The sequence below is a fragment of the Clarias gariepinus genome, chromosome 9 (genome assembly GCF_024256425.1).
Source record: "Clarias gariepinus isolate MV-2021 ecotype Netherlands chromosome 9, CGAR_prim_01v2, whole genome shotgun sequence".
Taxonomy (NCBI): domain Eukaryota; kingdom Metazoa; phylum Chordata; class Actinopteri; order Siluriformes; family Clariidae; genus Clarias; species Clarias gariepinus.
In genome coordinates this window covers 29,985,979-30,003,786 of record NC_071108.1, presented here as the reverse complement: position 1 = coordinate 30,003,786, position 17,808 = coordinate 29,985,979, and the positions used below count along the sequence as shown (strand labels likewise).

General features: G+C 40.6%; 1 protein-coding gene across 1 annotated transcript; it reads left to right on the top strand.

Annotated features, from left to right (window-relative positions):
* The first annotated feature begins 420 nt into the window (after window positions 1–420).
* On the top strand, window positions 421–4,780 carry prlhr2a (prolactin releasing hormone receptor 2a). Its single transcript, XM_053504736.1, has 2 exons — window positions 421–893; window positions 4,138–4,780. The coding sequence occupies exons 1-2, from the start codon at window positions 421–423 to the stop codon at window positions 4,778–4,780; spliced, it is 1,116 nt and encodes a 371-aa protein (XP_053360711.1).
* The last annotated feature ends 13,028 nt before the right edge of the window (window positions 4,781–17,808 follow it).

Genomic DNA, 17,808 nt, shown 5'->3' with positions numbered 1-17,808 from the left:
TAGTCACTTAATTCAGTCAATTAAGTCATGGGAGAGAACAAGCTCTCCATTTGCGATTGCATTCCCCTGAATAAAAAAAAAGAATGAAATAAAATGCAATGTGAGCTGCTGAATCTTAAATCCATCCCCCTACATTCCAAATGCTTATTTGCGCATGTTCCTAGTCATCTGTTCGAAAAGTTAATCAAGTGTCAAAATCATGCATCCTTTTGGCACAAACTGCATTTGCAATCGACACACTTCGCCCACTCAGGACACAGCCAACTGTTTTTCTAGTTCCTCTGGGGTTTCTAGGACCATCTGTGATTTATGAAACTGACATCCACACTCTTGGGCTTTTAAGCTTTGGCTCAAATGTCATTAAACAAATCGCTTTCTTTCCAACTACAGGCCAGTGAACCTGCCTTCCATATTTCAATCATGGATGCCAGTGGTAGTGGTTGGCCAACTGACCCCATGACCTCGTTCTTCTTGGGGAACCACACCAACGAGAACTCCAGCACGGGCCGGATATATGAGGTGGCGGTGCAGTCGGCGAACGGCTCAGCAAAACGCAGTCCACAGTTTGTCGGGGTGGAGTTGCTCCAGTCTTACAAACTCCTTATCATTCCCTGCTATGCGCTGGTAGTGCTGGTGGGAGTTTTTGGGAACTATTTGTTGCTCTATGTCATTTGCCAGACCAGGAAGATGCACAACGTGACTAATTTCTTTATCGGAAACCTGGCGTTTTCGGACATGCTGATGTGTGCCACCTGTGTTCCGTTCACCCTGGCATACGCCTTTAACCCTCGAGGTTGGGTGTTTGGGAAATTCATGTGCTATCTGGTGTTCCTCATTCAACCTGTGACTGTGTACGTGTCGGTGTTCACGTTAACAGCAATTGGTGTGGACAGGTGAGTTGGAATTGCTATTTAATTGTAGAGTAAATAACAAAGATGTCACTATTAATATAAATTTGACGGGATTGATTTAAAAACCATGTCTTCATTAAAGACATTAGTGTCTAAATGTTGTATCTTAAGCTGTTTAGATGTCTTAAACAGCATTGCCATTCAGTAACTGCTCAGCTGGCGGCACAGTGGCTTAATGGCTAGCACTGTTGGGGTCAGGTTCAATTCCCACATCAGGGTCTGTGTGCATGGAGTTTGCACAGGTCTCCCTGTGCTCAATGGGTTTCCTCAGGGTTCTCCGGTTTCATCCCCCATGTCCAAAGACATGCAGATTAGGCTGATTGGCGTTCCTAAATTGTGAGTAGTGTGTGAATGTTGACTGGGGGTCCAACCACGGACATAATAATTGGAATAAATACAATGGTAATCACCATTGGGCTCCATGGTCCATAGTTGGACTACAGACAGGCCTAGAGGGATGGATAGAAATGCTCAGCTGATAATATATTTTATTAACCTTAGTTGTTATATTACATACTAACAGTTGTTTTCTTCATTAAAAGTTAAATTGTCCTTGTATCTCTCAAGATATTGTCTAGACTCACAAAAAATAAATTGTAGTTACTGAAAACAGAAAATAGAGGTTATTAGAGTACCTTCATGCTGCTTTGAGTAAGTGGCGAGATGCTCATGGGACAACAGACCATGTTTTTCAATTTAAACTTTAACAGTACTGTATGATGCATTTACTGTACAGTAGCATCCTTAGTAATAGGCTGGTCAGTGGTTTCATTTAGACCAGTGTTTCTCAACTGGTGGGTCGCGACCCAAAAGTGGAGTGTGTGGTCAAAAAAACAACAAAAGTTTAATTTTTAACTTACTTTGCTTACTTTGCTTATACCGGACTTTTATTTTGAAATGCGCGCGCGATAACCGTACTGTTTGACACAAGAAATTTCATTTAATTATAGCAACAAATATGTTGTAGCGCAAGTACGACCCCGAATATGTAAAGTATGGATTTACATATATTGACGACAAAAAAAGCTTAAGACCTCAGTGTGTCATATGTAGTAAGGTGCTCTCACAAGAGAGCATGAAACCTCCTAAATTAAAACGACATTTAGAAACCAAACATCCCGGTTGCAAGGACAAACCTTGCATAAATAAATAATAAAGGAATAAAATATTGTTTATTTGTAAGTCTTGGTGATTTTCTTATGATTTATCTGTCACTACTTGTGTATGTTAACAAATAAATACAAATGAATTATAATTCCTAAAATTATATTATAGTTTCTAAAAATTTGGGTCGCGGCTTGATGACCATGTAAAAATGTGGGTCCCATGGCCAAACCAGTTGAGAACCACTGATTTAGACTACTAGCATGTTGTTTGGTAACTACTGAAGCTGTGGGACTTAATTGATCATGCAGTTTAATTGATCTTTTTTTAGGTTGAGTTTTTGATTCAGAAATCAATTCACACTTCCTAAATGATTTAGTAAACTTACAAACTTAAAAATAAATTGCCTAAAATTGATGAATTACTTAATAATAGACAACAGCTTTTATAGATGGCCAAACCACAGTAATGATGCTTATTTAACTTTTTTATGTTATACATATAATAAAGAAAATGTCTGTGCAAAGAAGCTACTTCTGAAGTTTATGCAACATGAAAGTTAAATTTTTTTCATACGTGCTCCAAAAATTTATTTTTTATCATCACACTGTCTTGTTTCAAACAAAAATAATGTCAAATTCATGTTGCAATATACAACTTATCAACACACTTCTTTAGGTCTGTTTCTCTCCTTGTGAAATCTAAAATAGCCAGGTTTCATCTAAATGACAATTAAGATTTTTGAATTAAAGATTTGAATTAAAAACAAAGTTACAGATACTACTTGAAAGGGCATAAAATTGGATTTGACAAATGAGTTTCTTTTTATCTGATAAAAATATAAATGTGTATGCATATTTACAAAACAATTAAGCATGGGTCAGGAGATAAAAAACATTAATTATTATAATAAATGTTGTTATACAGTATGATCCGAATATCTGTATTCTGAAAATATACTTTTTCACCTACTGGAGGTCAGACCAGCAGCACCAGGTGCTGGAGGTTGTAGCACCAATAGAATGTTTTGGCCGTGAAAAAATAAATCAGTTCAATTTTCAACAGGAAAAGCAGAGGCATGAAGGTTACAGTAGCCGCAGGTAAAGAAGGATTTAAAGTACTTAGGGTCAACAGTCCAGAGCAACGGAGAGTGTGGAAAGGAGGTGAAGAGGCGGGTACAGGCAGGTTGGAATGGGTGGAGAAAAGTGTCAGGTGTGTTGTGCGATAAAAGAGTATCAGCGAGAATGAAAGGAAAGGTGTACAGGACAGTGGTGAGACCAGCGATGCTCTACAGCTTAGAGACAGTGGCACTGAAGAAAAGACAGGAGGCAGAGTTGGATGTAGCAGAGCTGAAGATGTTGAGGTTCTCCTTGGGAGTGACGAGGATGAAAAGGATCAAGAATGAGTTTATCAGAGGGACAACCCACGTTAGATGTTTTGGAGATAAAGTCAGAGAGGCCAGATTGAGGTGGTTTGGACATGTTCAGAGGAGAGATTGTAAATGTATCGGTAAAGGGTTGGAACTGCCAGGCAGAAGGTCTAGAAGAAAGACCAAAGAGGAGATTTATGGATGCAGTGAGAGAGGACATGAAGTTAGTTGGTGTGAGAGAAGAGGATGCAGAGGATAGGGTTAGATGGAGGCAGATGATTCGCTGTGGCGACCCCTGAAAGGGAACAGCCGAAAGACAAAGAGGAAGAATTTTCAACAGGGAACACCATCCTCAACTTGGTGATAACAGATAGCAGGGACTGATCTACAGGCATATTGTGTGTTAGGAGACTTTGAATGTCAGGATAAGAGGAGAGGTGTTTAATTCATTCATCTAGTAACCAGAGTATAAGAATTACTCAGTAATTACTATAAAAGTAATTGAAAAGGTACCTAAGTTGCGGGAGCGCAGAATATTACAGTATGTCTTGATCCGCAGGTTTAAAGAGCTTACAGCAATAGTTTAACTTATTTAACATTAAGGACCACTGTTAATCGTTGCCGCTAAGGAACAAAATTACACTGTACTGTTCTGGGAATGAAAGAGGAAGCGAACACAAATGTCTAGAATATTAATGAAATGTTAGGCTCATTAAACTGCTTAACTTTTAAAACTTTTCTATTGCCTGGTAGATACTATGCGACCGTGCACCCTCTGAAGAAACGCATCTCAGTCCTGGCCTGTGCTTACCTACTCTCTGGCATCTGGATCCTCTCCTGTGGCCTGGTGGCTCCAGCTGTGGCGCACACTTACCACGTAGAGTTCAGAGATGAAGGCTTCACCATTTGTGAGGAGTTCTGGATGGGCCAGGAGCGTGAGCGGCTGGCCTACGCTTACAGCACGCTCTTCATCACATACGTCCTCCCGCTCTCAGCACTTTGCATCTCATACCTGCGCATCTCTGTCAAGCTCCGCAACTGTGTTGTGCCTGGACATCACACGCAGAGCCAGGCAGAAGCGCAGCGGGCACGGAAACGCAAAACCTTCCGTCTAGTGACGCTGGTGGTGGCGGCGTTTGCAGTCTGCTGGCTGCCCATCAGCGTCTTTAACGTCCTCCGGGACATCGATATCGACTTGATTGACAAGCGCTACTTTTTGCTCATCCAGCTGCTGTGCCACCTGTGCGCCATGAGTTCATCTTGCTGCAACCCCTTTCTGTATGCGTGGCTGCACGATCGTTTCCGAGCAGAACTGCGAAAGATGTTCAAATGCCACAGACGCATTGGCATCGGCATACCCACCAACAACTGCACCGCTGCCAGCGTGGTGCTCTGACAAAAAATGAAACCGATGAACACAATCCGAGGGAGTTAACAGTGCAACAAAAACATCTGGTGTGGTTACTGGTAGATGCACAGGATTAAGTTTGGGCAACGTTTTACGTCGCAGGACTTGTCTGTTAGCAGCATGGTGAGAAGTGCAGTTGTCTTTCCACCAGATTTGACACAGGCACACAACTTTTCTATTGATGATATTGTGAACTTTGATGGCTCACAATTTAAACCTTTGATCAAAATGTCTACATTGGACCTGTATAAGGAGCAGATACGCTAGAGCGGGTATTATTTTTAGTGACTATAACAAAGAATCACAGGGAAGTCTGTCTTTTGGATCTGCCCTAAGACTGCACTGAATGTACTGAAGACTTTTGGGGTATAACAGGACACTCTGGTCATCGTTTTACTGGCTTCACAATTAAATTCGATTTTTAGAATTTTTTCAAGAAAATGTTACCAAAGAAAAGTAAGGAAAACTGCTTGATTTCTGAATCATGAAAACAGCAAAAATGATATGCATTTTTGTCTGTTTAAATTAACATAGGTTTACAAGGTGGTATCAAAAACTTTAAAGACTGGCCTTCGAGTGGGGCAGTGGTAAAGTACTCGTCCTATTATCCCTAGTCAATTCCCAGGTCATGTTGTAACCACTTTCAGCCAGAGGCCTGGAGAGAACTGATTGGCCGAGCTCTCTCAGAGGGTAAGGATGAGAGGTACTTTGTGCTCTTACATTAATCAGGCTCTACAGGCAGTGACAGGTGCCTGTAAGCTTACACAAGTGGAAGGAACGCATAGCACTGTCCTCCGAGTGTGTTACGGCGCCCACAACGGTGCGAGAGCAGTTCAAGCAGTTCAAAAACTTATGAGTGGCACGCATGCTTCAAGAGCAGAAAAACATCACTGGAAGACGACGAGAGATCAGTTAAAACCTTTAATGAGCTCAACCCACGAAAATATCAAAAACCATTGTGCATGATGGTCATCAGAGAACAATCCACAACACTGCTGCTATTATCAGTGTGTCAAACATAACAGTCCAGGCATTCCTCGCGTGTGATTTGAACATGCGCTGTGGTTCGTCCCCTGGATGCTGACTCTGGAGCAGAAGGAACATCACTTCGAAGTCTGTCAGGAACTCCGTCAGTGTGCCTTTGGGGACACATCCTTTATATCGAGGATTGTTACTGGGTACAACCCTGAGATGAAGCAAATGCCTTCATAGTGGAAAGAGCCCATCATCTCCGCGACCAAAAACTTGCGGCATTGTGCATTGAGAATTTGTCCCGAGGGACCAGACCGTCAATAGTGAATTCTACTGTTTGGTGTTAAGGCATGTGAGGGAGGACATACGGCAAAAAAAGACAGAGCTCTTAAACAGAGCTAATTTCTGAACTTTTTGATACCACCTCGTAATATTGTAAACAGAATGCACTATGGGTTAGCCATATCTAACAAATATAAAAATTTTCTCCAAAATTTAATTGACTAACCAAAAAGCTTAAGTTGACATTTTAACCAGAAATAGAGCTCCAAAGTGGCCTAAACTGACGCCTCTTTCTTAAGTGCCACAGATTGCAGTAGTGTGAAGCTGGTGTCATTTGAAAGCTACAGAAGAGCTTCCACAGTAACTTGGTTGTTTAAGGATATAACATATAACTTGTGCCAGTCGTTATGACACAGAGGTATGATTCAGTCACCTCTTTACATATTCGGACTCTACGGGTTGTTCCAACAGTACAACCCCATGATCTGTAATGCGTTCTTAAGAGGAGCACCAGTTTAACTGATGTATTTGTTTGTTAGTCTTGGAATTTATTAAGGCACAGTTTAATGAGCTGTAGTGATTCACACCGATTTCCATAATACGAATCATTATTATTATCAATATATTTATTGTAATACATAATTCATATGCTTGATCTGTCTAGATGTGGCAAGTAGGGCCTTTAAAGTTTCATCCAAAACACCATTGCTTATTGTGTATATGAAGCCCGAGACATGATATTTGTTTTACGCCGCAGATGTCGTGACCTTAATATTGGACGGAGTTGCTTCAAAAGTTGCGGTCATGCCCTGATTTTCAAGGGATGTCCCTACTGAATATTCTACAGAGCTGAAAACAATCTTTTTGAATGCTATAGGAAGTGAACTTTTAAATGGCTGTACCAATAAGGTGCCAGTCAGATACGTCTTGTCATCTCTGTATTTAATTCCAACACCAACGCGCTGTACAAATTGTGATGTGAAGTACAATTAATAAATGATCTGCAAATACTGTATATATTTGTTTTTATGTCATTACTGCTTTGTCACAAAGATTTAAGAAAGGACAGTTATGTAACTGCAATTACATGACAGAATAGTCCGTCTGAAAAAGCTTCAGACTTGTTTTTTCCTGATTCAATCACTTTGCAGAGTAGCGTCCTTCTCGAATAATTAGCACATGTCGTTTTTCATGGCTGAACCTAAGAAAGATGTGATGGCTCCATCTTTAGAAATAAAAGTGAAATAATCAAACGCTTTTAACGTATATTAACCTGATAAAAACAGTAACGTATTAAAAACCTAATTGTTCCACAAGATTTTTTTTTATGTAAGTCTACTGTAAATCACACGTCTAAGCCCTGGTATTATCACATGTGGCAATTCTACTTCCAAGCTCTTAGATTATGTTTTAAATGGCTTTTGGCCCACAGTGGCCCGATCAGACGGGTTGCCAATCCAGAGATCCACACCGTGCACCTAAACAGCCCGGCAGAAAGATTAACACAGTCGACAGACTATCATGCTGCGTGAGCATGTTAACAGATGCCTGACATGACCACAACATGAAAATGAGAGGCAACAAGAAGACAGATTGAAAGAAAAGGAAGGAATATGTCGCCTTGGTGACTCATTCAGTTGCTCTTCCCTGATATATCTTTTTTTTTTTTCATTCCCACTCAATCACCCACCACGAGAGAAGCACTTTTATTTTTTGATGATTTGCCATACGGGCAAATCAGAAGCAGCCAAACAAGTAAAGGAAACTTGGATAATAAGGCCAGCGACTCAGGGACAGCATGATGGGAACAATATGAATTACAAAGGGTCCTTGTTGCAGACCAGGGCAATGGGGGAAAAAATTGCTGTCTAGGTTTTTCTTTCTCTTCGTTTGTGGAATCCAGCTCTTTTCAATGCTTTTCTACACCGTAACAACCATCTTTAAGGGAAAAGTGCCACTAAATGTATTACATTTATTTGTTGATGCATGTATCCTTTGCTGACAAAAAAAAAATGTGCTTGTGGCTAAACTACCCCTATTTGAATATAGGGCCAGGGGTAGCTCAGTGGTTAAGGCATTGGACAACGGTTTGGAAGATCCCAGGTTCAAACCCCACAACCACCAAGTTGCCACTGTTGGGCCCTTGAGCCTCAACTGCAATATGCTTTATTGCAGAAATCACATTTAGCTTCCTCAGTGTTTGCTTTTAAGCAGTCCATACCGTAGCATTCCGCTATTAGAGTATGCGCCTATCACATGCATCAGAAATACTGTGCATACCGTTGCTACAGTATAAGTATGGATGAACTGTGTTGAGTTTCTAGCCCTGCACAGCACGTCCTGATCACACTCTGCATATCACGCATCACATCATGGCTTCTAATTCAAATTTATTGCTACCGGTCAATACGCAGAAGGCAAATTATTCGGGGTAAGGATATTTGTATATCCTACTATGACTACAGCCTCTAAATGCTAGAACGGGCACAGTGCTGTCAACTACACCTTAAACTTCGCCTGGACGTGCTGATCAATCCCAACCGATTGTTGAGTACTGTTCTTGATGCACTACAGCTTTAGCACCAATTAACACAAGTGCAGTGGATATGTCTCATTTACACTGTATAAGATGTCATTGTGTTAGCTGTTTAAACCTCCCAATGGCGTGTCTCACACATTAGGTTTAATGTGACATGCAGATTGGTGTTCTCGAATTGCCAGTATTGTGTAAATGAGTGTGTAACAGAGTGTGTGTGTGTGTGTGTGTGTGTGTGTGAACAGATTAGCTGTGTCTCCCCACGTTATCGATTTGTTAGAAATATGAATCCGACTACTAAATACAGACTCTGCCGGATCTGTCCCAATTTCTTATTAGACCCCTAAATGCAGACGATCTAGATGAAGTGACTAGCGGCATGGCCACTATTTTTTACCAGTACATTAGACAGTGTTCTTCCTATCAGAATAAAAAAAGTCAGAGATAAAACACTTGCTCCTTGTTACAATAATCATACTCGCGTCCTAAAGAGAGAAACCCGTAACCTCGAGCGAAAAATGGAGAAAAACTAAATTAGAAGTTTTTCGAATTGCGTATAAAGACAGTATGTGCAGCTATAGACAGGCTCTAAAAACTGCTAGGACTGAGCATCTTAGCCAACTGATAGCAAGAAAACAAAACAATCCCAAGTTCTCATTTAGTACAGTGGCTCGCCTAACAAAGCCTAAGATGCCCGCAGAGAGTATCCCATCACAGTTTAGAAGTAAGGACTTTATGGACTTCTTTAATGAAAAAATCAATAGCATCAGGAGGAAAATAATGGAGGTTCAACCTCTAATAGCATCTCATGATCTAGTTCAGCCTAAAGCTTCACATTTAGTTTTTCAGTGCTTTACAGGTATAGAACAGGAAGAGCTTTTTAAACTTATCACCTCAGCTAAATCAACAACGTGCCTGTTAGACCCAATCCCAACCAGATTTTTAAAAGTGATGCATACAGTTGGAGAGCCACTTTTAAACATTATTAATTGTTCATTATATTTGAATCACGTCCCTAAATCTTTCAAGTTGGCAGTTATTGAGCCGCTTCTTAAAAAATCTAATTTGGACGCGAATGAAATAACAAATTATAGACCGATTTCAAACCTTCCCTTTATATCAAAAATATTAGAAAAAGTAGTATCAGCTCAAATATGCACATTCTTGCAGGAAAACAACATCCTTGAAGAATTTCAGTCAGGTTTCAGGCCCCATCATAGTACAGAAACTGCACTAGTTAAGATTGCAAACGACTTGTTTTTAGCTTCGGACCAAGGCTGCATCTCAATACTAGTCTTGCTTGATCTTAGTGCTGCATTCAACACTATAGATCATAATATTCTCATAGATCGCTTACAAAATCACATAGGTATTCAGGGACAGGTAATTAAAATGGTTTAGATCATACCTGTCTGATCGATACCATTTTGTAGATCTAAATAGAGAACCATCTGGTGTAATGCCAGTGAAATATGGGGTCCCACAAGGGTCAGTTTTAGGACCTCTGCTGTTCTCAATATACATGCTTCCCTTAGGTAACATCATTAGAAAACATGGAATTAGTTTCCATTGTTATGCTGATGATACCCAATTATATATCTCAACTAAACCAGACGAAATACCTAAGTTGTCTAGATTAACTGAGTGTGTCCAGGACACAAAACAGTGGTACCTTGGTTTGCGAGCGTTTCGCAAGACGAGCAAAGATTATTTACGAAGTTGTAGCGATAAACAGGACTCCCAAAAAGAGAAACAGCAGTCAATTGGGACCCCCTCCCAGCCTGCATGTCGCCATCCCGATAACCCTATCTAAAGCAGCGTCTACGAAACGAAGCTCCAACCATATCTGATTCGCGATCATAAACAATCGTCTGTGAGACGAAGCTGCAGGAAACTGCACAAGGCATGCAATAAGACCAGGCACCTCAAAAAAAAACAAAAAAAAAACACGGTAAACGAAGCAGACAGTTTTACAGCTTCACCCCAAGTTGGGGCGGGGGGGGGGGACCACCAAGTCACACTTCGACACTCTCCAGAGCACATGCCTTTTAATGAACAAAGAGGCAGACGGCATGGACACTATTTTAAAACATCTTTAAAGTGTGCCAGTAGGGCAAAACATATTTACATATATTTACTTAGTATGTTTTATTCCTGTGTATATAGTTGATTATTCTGCATAACTTTAAAGGTGTAATTAGCATTCACAAACCCCTTTTATTAGATAAAGGAAATAATGAGTGGGTAAAATATGTAATGTTTAATGTTATTCTAAACCTGGCTTCATTTCAAGAATGTTGGTGAACACAGGGATATGGTAGCATAAACCGAGCTCATGCAAAAATTACTTTATAAAAATTCCTTCCAGTTGACAGCCTAAACACCGGGCTAATGTACACACAAAAGAGGGATCTACGTGAGGCGTGGCTAAGCCCCGCAACCACATCTGATTAGAACAATCACCCATGGCAAAAACCCTAGGGAAGTCGACAGCAAATCGGGGAGAATAGGAGTTAACATCACTACTGCAACCTACAACATCTTCCGAGCAGCTCGGGCTTCCGCCCTTGCGGGCACTTCGCGGCCGCTGCTGGCGTCATCCGCTTTTCAAGAACTCGAGATTTCGTGCCAGAACTCCAAAGTCCTGCAACGAAAAAAACCTCAGGAGAAGTTCCAGAGCGCAGCCATTGGTAATCAGGCAACCAAAGCCTCACCGAAGGGCTTTCCCAACAGACGTTATCTCTACAACAGCGCACCAACCAATCAGCAACGCCGCGTGGAGGCGAACCAACGGATGAGAACGAAACATAACGCAAGTGAACATTAAAGATGCATACCTTGCTGAAGTTGGTGCTCGTTTCGTAACTGAACTGTAAGATTAAACCCAAGACTCTGCTCTTATGACTTTTTTTGATCTAGTAAACAGTACAAGAATAACTTTATTTAATTTCACCTTCCAAACTGTTTTTATATATGTGTGTGTGTGTGTGTATGTGTGCATGCGTGTTTAAGTAGTGTAGTTTCATGTATCGTAGACCAGTCAAATAAATTCTCGTTTATTTATAAAGAACTGTTGTCTTGGTCATGTATTTTAATGTCTAAACATTTGCCCAGATCGTGTTACCTTGCTCATAATTGCTAAATACTAGATTTTGTGTTATCATCGTTGGCCACATGATAAGCAGAACTGGTAAGATACACTAAATTGTGCTAAATGCTGGACGGGTAGTCGATAAAGTGTACATTATACATTTTATTTTAGTTAATCAAATTAACCCGAATCGTTAAAGATTCAATACCCCTCTAACCCAGAGCTAAACATTACATATTAATGGTAAAGAATGCACTGGGCATCGTGTCCACATTAAAATGTCTACATTTATTGGTGGACAATGCGACAGTCATTCGTTGTCTTTATTATGTAAACCCTACAAAGTCTTGGTTTACGAATACCGAGTATCATGTATCATGTCACGTGATCACAACTGAGCCAATGTTTTTTTCTCTCTTGCGCTGTGGAATTGTGGGAAATCGTCTCCCCTGCTTGGTCGTAGTGCGTGTAAAGTTTTATAATATTTTAAGACATCTAATAAGAAGATTCCTATTTCCTTAGAACAGACCCCTCACTGTGTTTCCTTACTGTATGTCTTATGTAGTAACACCTTCTATATCCTGTATCCAGACGAATATACATCCAAATGGCTCTTGTCTGTTATGACCCTTGTGTTTAATCAGGAGAATGCAAATGTATTTCATCACTCCTCTCTGTCTCCGGGTCCCTCTATGACTGACAACGTAATAACTGGTTCTTTTGATGTTCGGGACGCAGCACCGTTTAAATGTGCTCTCTTTGCTGAGAATAAACAGAGATCTTCAGACATCATGCCTGCGTGTGTGTGTGTGTGTTTGTCTCTCCCGGTCGATCAGGCCCGGACTGGTAAGTGTAAAGGTGCAGCGGACACAACAGGCTAAAACTCTTCTTCTCTTAGCTTAAAACTTAGCTCGGACACATTTCTTCTCCATTTAAATCTACCGGTGCGCGTCTCTCACTGGTATAATTAACATCCATGCACGTGTGTACTGTTTACTATAACACTGTGACTACGTGTGTGACACAGTAATTTACAAATAAATTGTTAAAAAAATCATACAATGTGATTTCCGGATGGGGAGGAATTGGCTACGACTTATATTGGGGAGAAAATAGGAAACACCCCCCCAATAATGACTTATTGTCAGTAAGTTATTCCTAGGGTTACTTAATTACTTTACGGCGTTACTTAACGGACGAGCAGCGCCACCTGGCCATGGCGCACCTCCGGGTTGGTGGCAGGCAGTCAGATGTTGCTTGTGAACTTGGTGTGTCTCAAAGTGTTATCAGCAGACTTGCATCAAGACACAGAAATACTGGCAGAGTTCATGACAGACCCAGGAGTGGAGCCACACGGGTGATAGTCTGCAACGATGACCAGTACCTAAGGACCTATGCACTCAGACATCGTTATGCAACTGCCACACAGCTGCAGGCCCGTTTACGAGATGCGAGGGGTACTAGGGTTTCCAGACAAACCATTCGCAACCGACTCCACCGCTTTGGCTTGAATGCCAGATGACCGTTGCAGGTGACTCCACTGACACCAAGACACCGCCGTGAACGTTTGCAGTGGGCACAAGACCATGTGACCTGGACAATGCAGCAGTGGTCTACCGTCCTGTTCACTGATGAGTTTCGGGTCATCTTGCACAGAAATGGTTGTCGTCAGCGTTGTTGGAGAAGGCAAGGTGAGCGATACGCTGAGGTCAACATGGTCCTCAGGGTTTGCTTTGGTGGAGGAGGTGCAACAGTCTGGGAAGGCATCACCAGTCAGCGCAAAACAGATTTGGTTATTGTACATGGCTCAGTCACTGCACGTACTTACCTCAGTGACATCATAGAACCCATCATCATCCTCCAATTCCACCAACACACCCCCAATTTATGTTGGAAAGTAATTTATTCATTATTTTATATAATTTAACCCAAACTTTAACCCAATTTTCTTGAATGCTGCTAATAATTCTAGAGCTGCTTGCATTGTAAGCAATTTATACAAGCATGCAAGATATCTGGGATTTTTGCTAATATTTTAAAATTGTCTTAATGAAAAAATTAAATAAGATGCTTTGGATCAAAGAAACATTCACTCGAGCACAAAGTAATAATTATCACACAGTTATTCCTACAAATGAGTCTAAAATAAAATAGTGAGCTGATCAGACGTAAACATGACTACACACATGCAAACTGTTTTCTAGCCCATAGAAAGTATTTTATGCTTTTCTTTTGCTATATTGTGGATTTTTATAAACGTCTAAAAAAAAATTCAAGCCATATGGTATCAGCTCAGTGAAAGAAATGGATGCATTAGTGGCTAAATTGCTCTGAGGCCTAGGGGATAAAGTGCTCTGGAAGCAATTGAAAAATTATGAGTTCAAATCTCAAGAGTGCAGACGAGACACTCTCTTGAGCGAAAGCCTTAGACCCCGACTGCTCAGCTCTATACTTTGGAATTAGTTCTGACTCAATAAAAAGTGACTTTTGCTGAAAATGTCAGCTGAGAAATGCAAATAAATCCAAATTGTTTTGCCTTTATTCCTTCATATTCTCTACTCCAGGTTACCTGATCTCCAGGGCTTACAACTGCCATTTGTAGTTTGATCCTGATTGGCCACTAAAGCAAACTTCCCTTCTCTTCACTTCTCTTACACACTTTTTTTTCGGACAAAGTACTTGAGGAGTGCTGCACGTAATTCTTTTGTACTTTTTCCTTTCTTTTCTCAGGTTCACCTTGAGAAAGGAGCAGGTTGTCGTTAGTCTGTATTCCGGTGCATAAGCACATGTTCCTCACATCACTGAGACTATGTTTCATCAGATCAGATCAACTCTAGGCTTGTGTCATGCAGATTGTTCCCTGCTTGTGATGTGATGTATCTAAATTGTGATGTAATTCCCCACAATCCAGAACTTTCATCACATGGGCAAATAGCCAAAAGTATCTGAACACCTGACTGTTGCACCTCTACAGTATGTGAACATCTTATTTTAAACCTTGGGCGTTATTACAGAGTTAAGGCAGTTTTTTCTCCTAAATCTGTGTTTCCTGATGCATAACAAGTGAGCGCAGGTCTCAGAGCTCTGCAAAAGTGTTAATGCTCCAGCTAAAATAATGCTCAGATAATACATTTTTTATACCTCAATCTCTCTTTGTTTTACACCTTCTGAACATGCCGTTTCAGTGTCTATGTAAATGAGCTGAGCAGCAGCAGAGCAGATCTATGCAACAACCCAGGGAAGGGGAACTTTTTATATGAGGTGTAAGATGCTTGGCTCCATGCTGTGTCACGCTTTCGATTCTGTTTCTTAAGGATATTGTCGGCTTGTAGGTTCATTACGGTTATTTCTGTGTCTTTCACATACTCTGTGTATACACGGTAAACTATCGCATTGATTGGCCCGGTTGATGTGTATAGCCACACCCACCTCGAGGTAAAAAGCGGTACAGTATATCCGACCAAAAAAGCGTTGGCTGCTGTAGCGTAATTTGGAATATAACTTTCAACTCTCAACATTCTGATTTCACTTATGGCATAGGTTTGACTTCAGGCTAATACCCAAGTACTTTTAAAGTTTCAGAAAATTCCAGCCAGTTTTGTATGATGCTTTGACAAATTCTGGCTGGACAGACATACAGACATACAGACAGTAAGAAAATTTTCTATGACTGGTTTTTAGGTCCTCCAATTTATGCAAAAAGAGATCATTGAAAGAGCGAGTTCTGACCAATGTCCAGACAAAACATTACTTCTATTTATGTAGATAAAAGTAAAGATAAAAGTAGGACAGGAACTTAGGAAGAGAGGAAATAAAAATAAGATGAAGAAGAATTTGAAAGTCCACGAATGAGTCCACACTGACAACCAAAAGGGCCAATCACTTTTTAGTGGCAGAACTGACAGGCCAGAGTCCAAAGCAACAGATCTGACGTTGTTGTGGCAGTCCGGTAATGGCAGCAGCAGACCAGAACTTAAAGCAGAGGAAGCGGCTCAAATCTTAACAGTGGCTGAATCTCAAGAGCTGGCTGTAACAAAAAACAGATGTGCCAAAGCAGCATCAGTGGCTGACCTTTAGCAAGTTGCCCAGTGGCGAAGAACTTTCCTTAGCATCGAAGCGTGAAAGAGCACACAAACACACTGTCACTCAAAGCACACATTGCATCATCTATCCCTGATCCCTGATCTTCTCCGAAGTCTCTGATCACTGGTTTCTGCCGTAAATCTGGCACAACGTTGTGGAACTTTGAGTCCATGTTGAGCTTGAATTGTGGCGAGAAATGTCACGCTTTTTCTTTTCTTTTTAAATGACCTTTATAAAAAAAAATTCTCATTCTAATCAGCATTGTGACCAAGTCAGAATGTGGCATCGCACCAAGATGGCAAAGCTACTAAATTTCCCATGCAGAATGAAAATACAGCACCAACTACAGCTACAGAATCACTAAGCAGGTCGTAGACATTTGTCTCAGGGTTTTTCTTTAAATAATGTACATGTGGCATTGACTGTGTATAAAAGGGTGAAGTTGAAGTGCACTCCACTGAATGTAGTGAAGTATGAAGGATGTTCGAGACGGTTATTCCATTGGTAGAGCTCATGAAAGCTCTAATCGAATATATATATATATATATATATATATATATATATATATTTTTTTTTTTTTTTTTTTTAAAGTTGCAATTTACTAATCTTCCGCTGAATGTTGTTGGAGGTGGAACTGCTAATGTGTGAATGTGTTTCTCTGTGTGCGCTAGATGTTGGGCTTTTTCTTTTTCAGTTTGTTGGGGTGGGGGGTAGTGTTGCAGACTGTCTGGCTTCATGACAGCTTGGCCCTAGATCCAATTTTCTTGCTAACACCTGTGCTGGTGCCCAGCTGTGGCCCTATACGATTCAAGTCCAAACCATTTTGGTGATCTTCCAGAGCTTGTGCAGTCGTAAGTCTCATTGAGATGTGATGAAGGCAGACACTGAAGAGAGGATGCACGTAGGGGAACTGAGCAGTCATTATTCAAGGTGCTGACTTCTAAAGCCTTGTGAGATTATTTGCTGATTTGTTAGCCATGCAGATAAATCACACTCACTTCACATGTAAATAATCACAATTACACTCAGTTTCATGCATTTCCTCATGTAAAAAATAGAGCATGTTTTCTCATTCCTCCGGAATCAGGAATGGAGATCACGTAAACTCTTGTGGAAGTTGCATCATCAAAAAACTGACTGTAGAAAGCACAGCTGCTTAGTTTTATAGTGTTGAATTGGTCAGAATGTTATGGACCATAATTGAAGCTTAAGGGAGTTGAATTTTTTGGCCAGGCACTGTAGAATCACATGATTACAAACACTTGCACATTACAGGAACTCAACAGGGAGTTATTGCGACATCCCTCATACAGTCCTGACCTCGCTCCAAGCCATTTACACATGTTTCGGGAGTTCTTGGGAGGCCAGCATTTCAGACATGAAACGAGATAATTCCCATGATGTGACACTTGCTTGCTTGAATTCATGAAATGCAATTTAATGGCACAGCATGCACTTTGCCAATATGAATTCTATGCACATTGACAATACTTACATAATCACATAACTTCATAAACTCACAATCACAAATATTTATGATACTGTTAGCTAAACTGGGTAGAAAAAAAATGGCAGCTGCAACTTGTGAATTTGAGGTCAAGTTCAAATAGTTACTTACTGTATTTAGTAACCTAATTATAAATTGTATGCCCCTGCTAGAAGAGCTGTGTGTATAATCAGTGTCTAGTGCACTCTCAATGTTAGTTTTGAACCTACGCAGGGAAATTTCCTCACAGCCATGATCACTTGACAATAGATTGCATCGTAGGTATTAATTCCCAGGTCCTAATTAAAGATCAATTCATTACAGTCCTTTAAGTACCCCAACCTTGAGAGATCAGAAATGATTTGAATCAGAAGTATTTCAGCAGGAAATCAACCAATCTGCTGGATTTAACTCTCATTGTTCACCGTTGCCATGATTTTGATTGTAGGAAAGAGTGCCAGGAGGAACCCTCATCGCACTGAGAGGGCAATCATTTTTCGACCGATTTCATTCCAGGACCCATTATGTACTCAGGTTTTTAGCAACCATCCCTGCCCTTTTTGTTA

Coding starts and splice junctions, on each gene's coding strand:
- prlhr2a (XM_053504736.1), top strand. CDS start 421: ATGGATGCCAGTGGTAGTGGTTGGCCAACTGACCCCATGACCTCGTTC. Junction 894..4,137: donor ACAGCAATTGGTGTGGACAG/GTGAGTTGGAAT, acceptor ATTGCCTGGTAG/ATACTATGCGACCGTGCACC.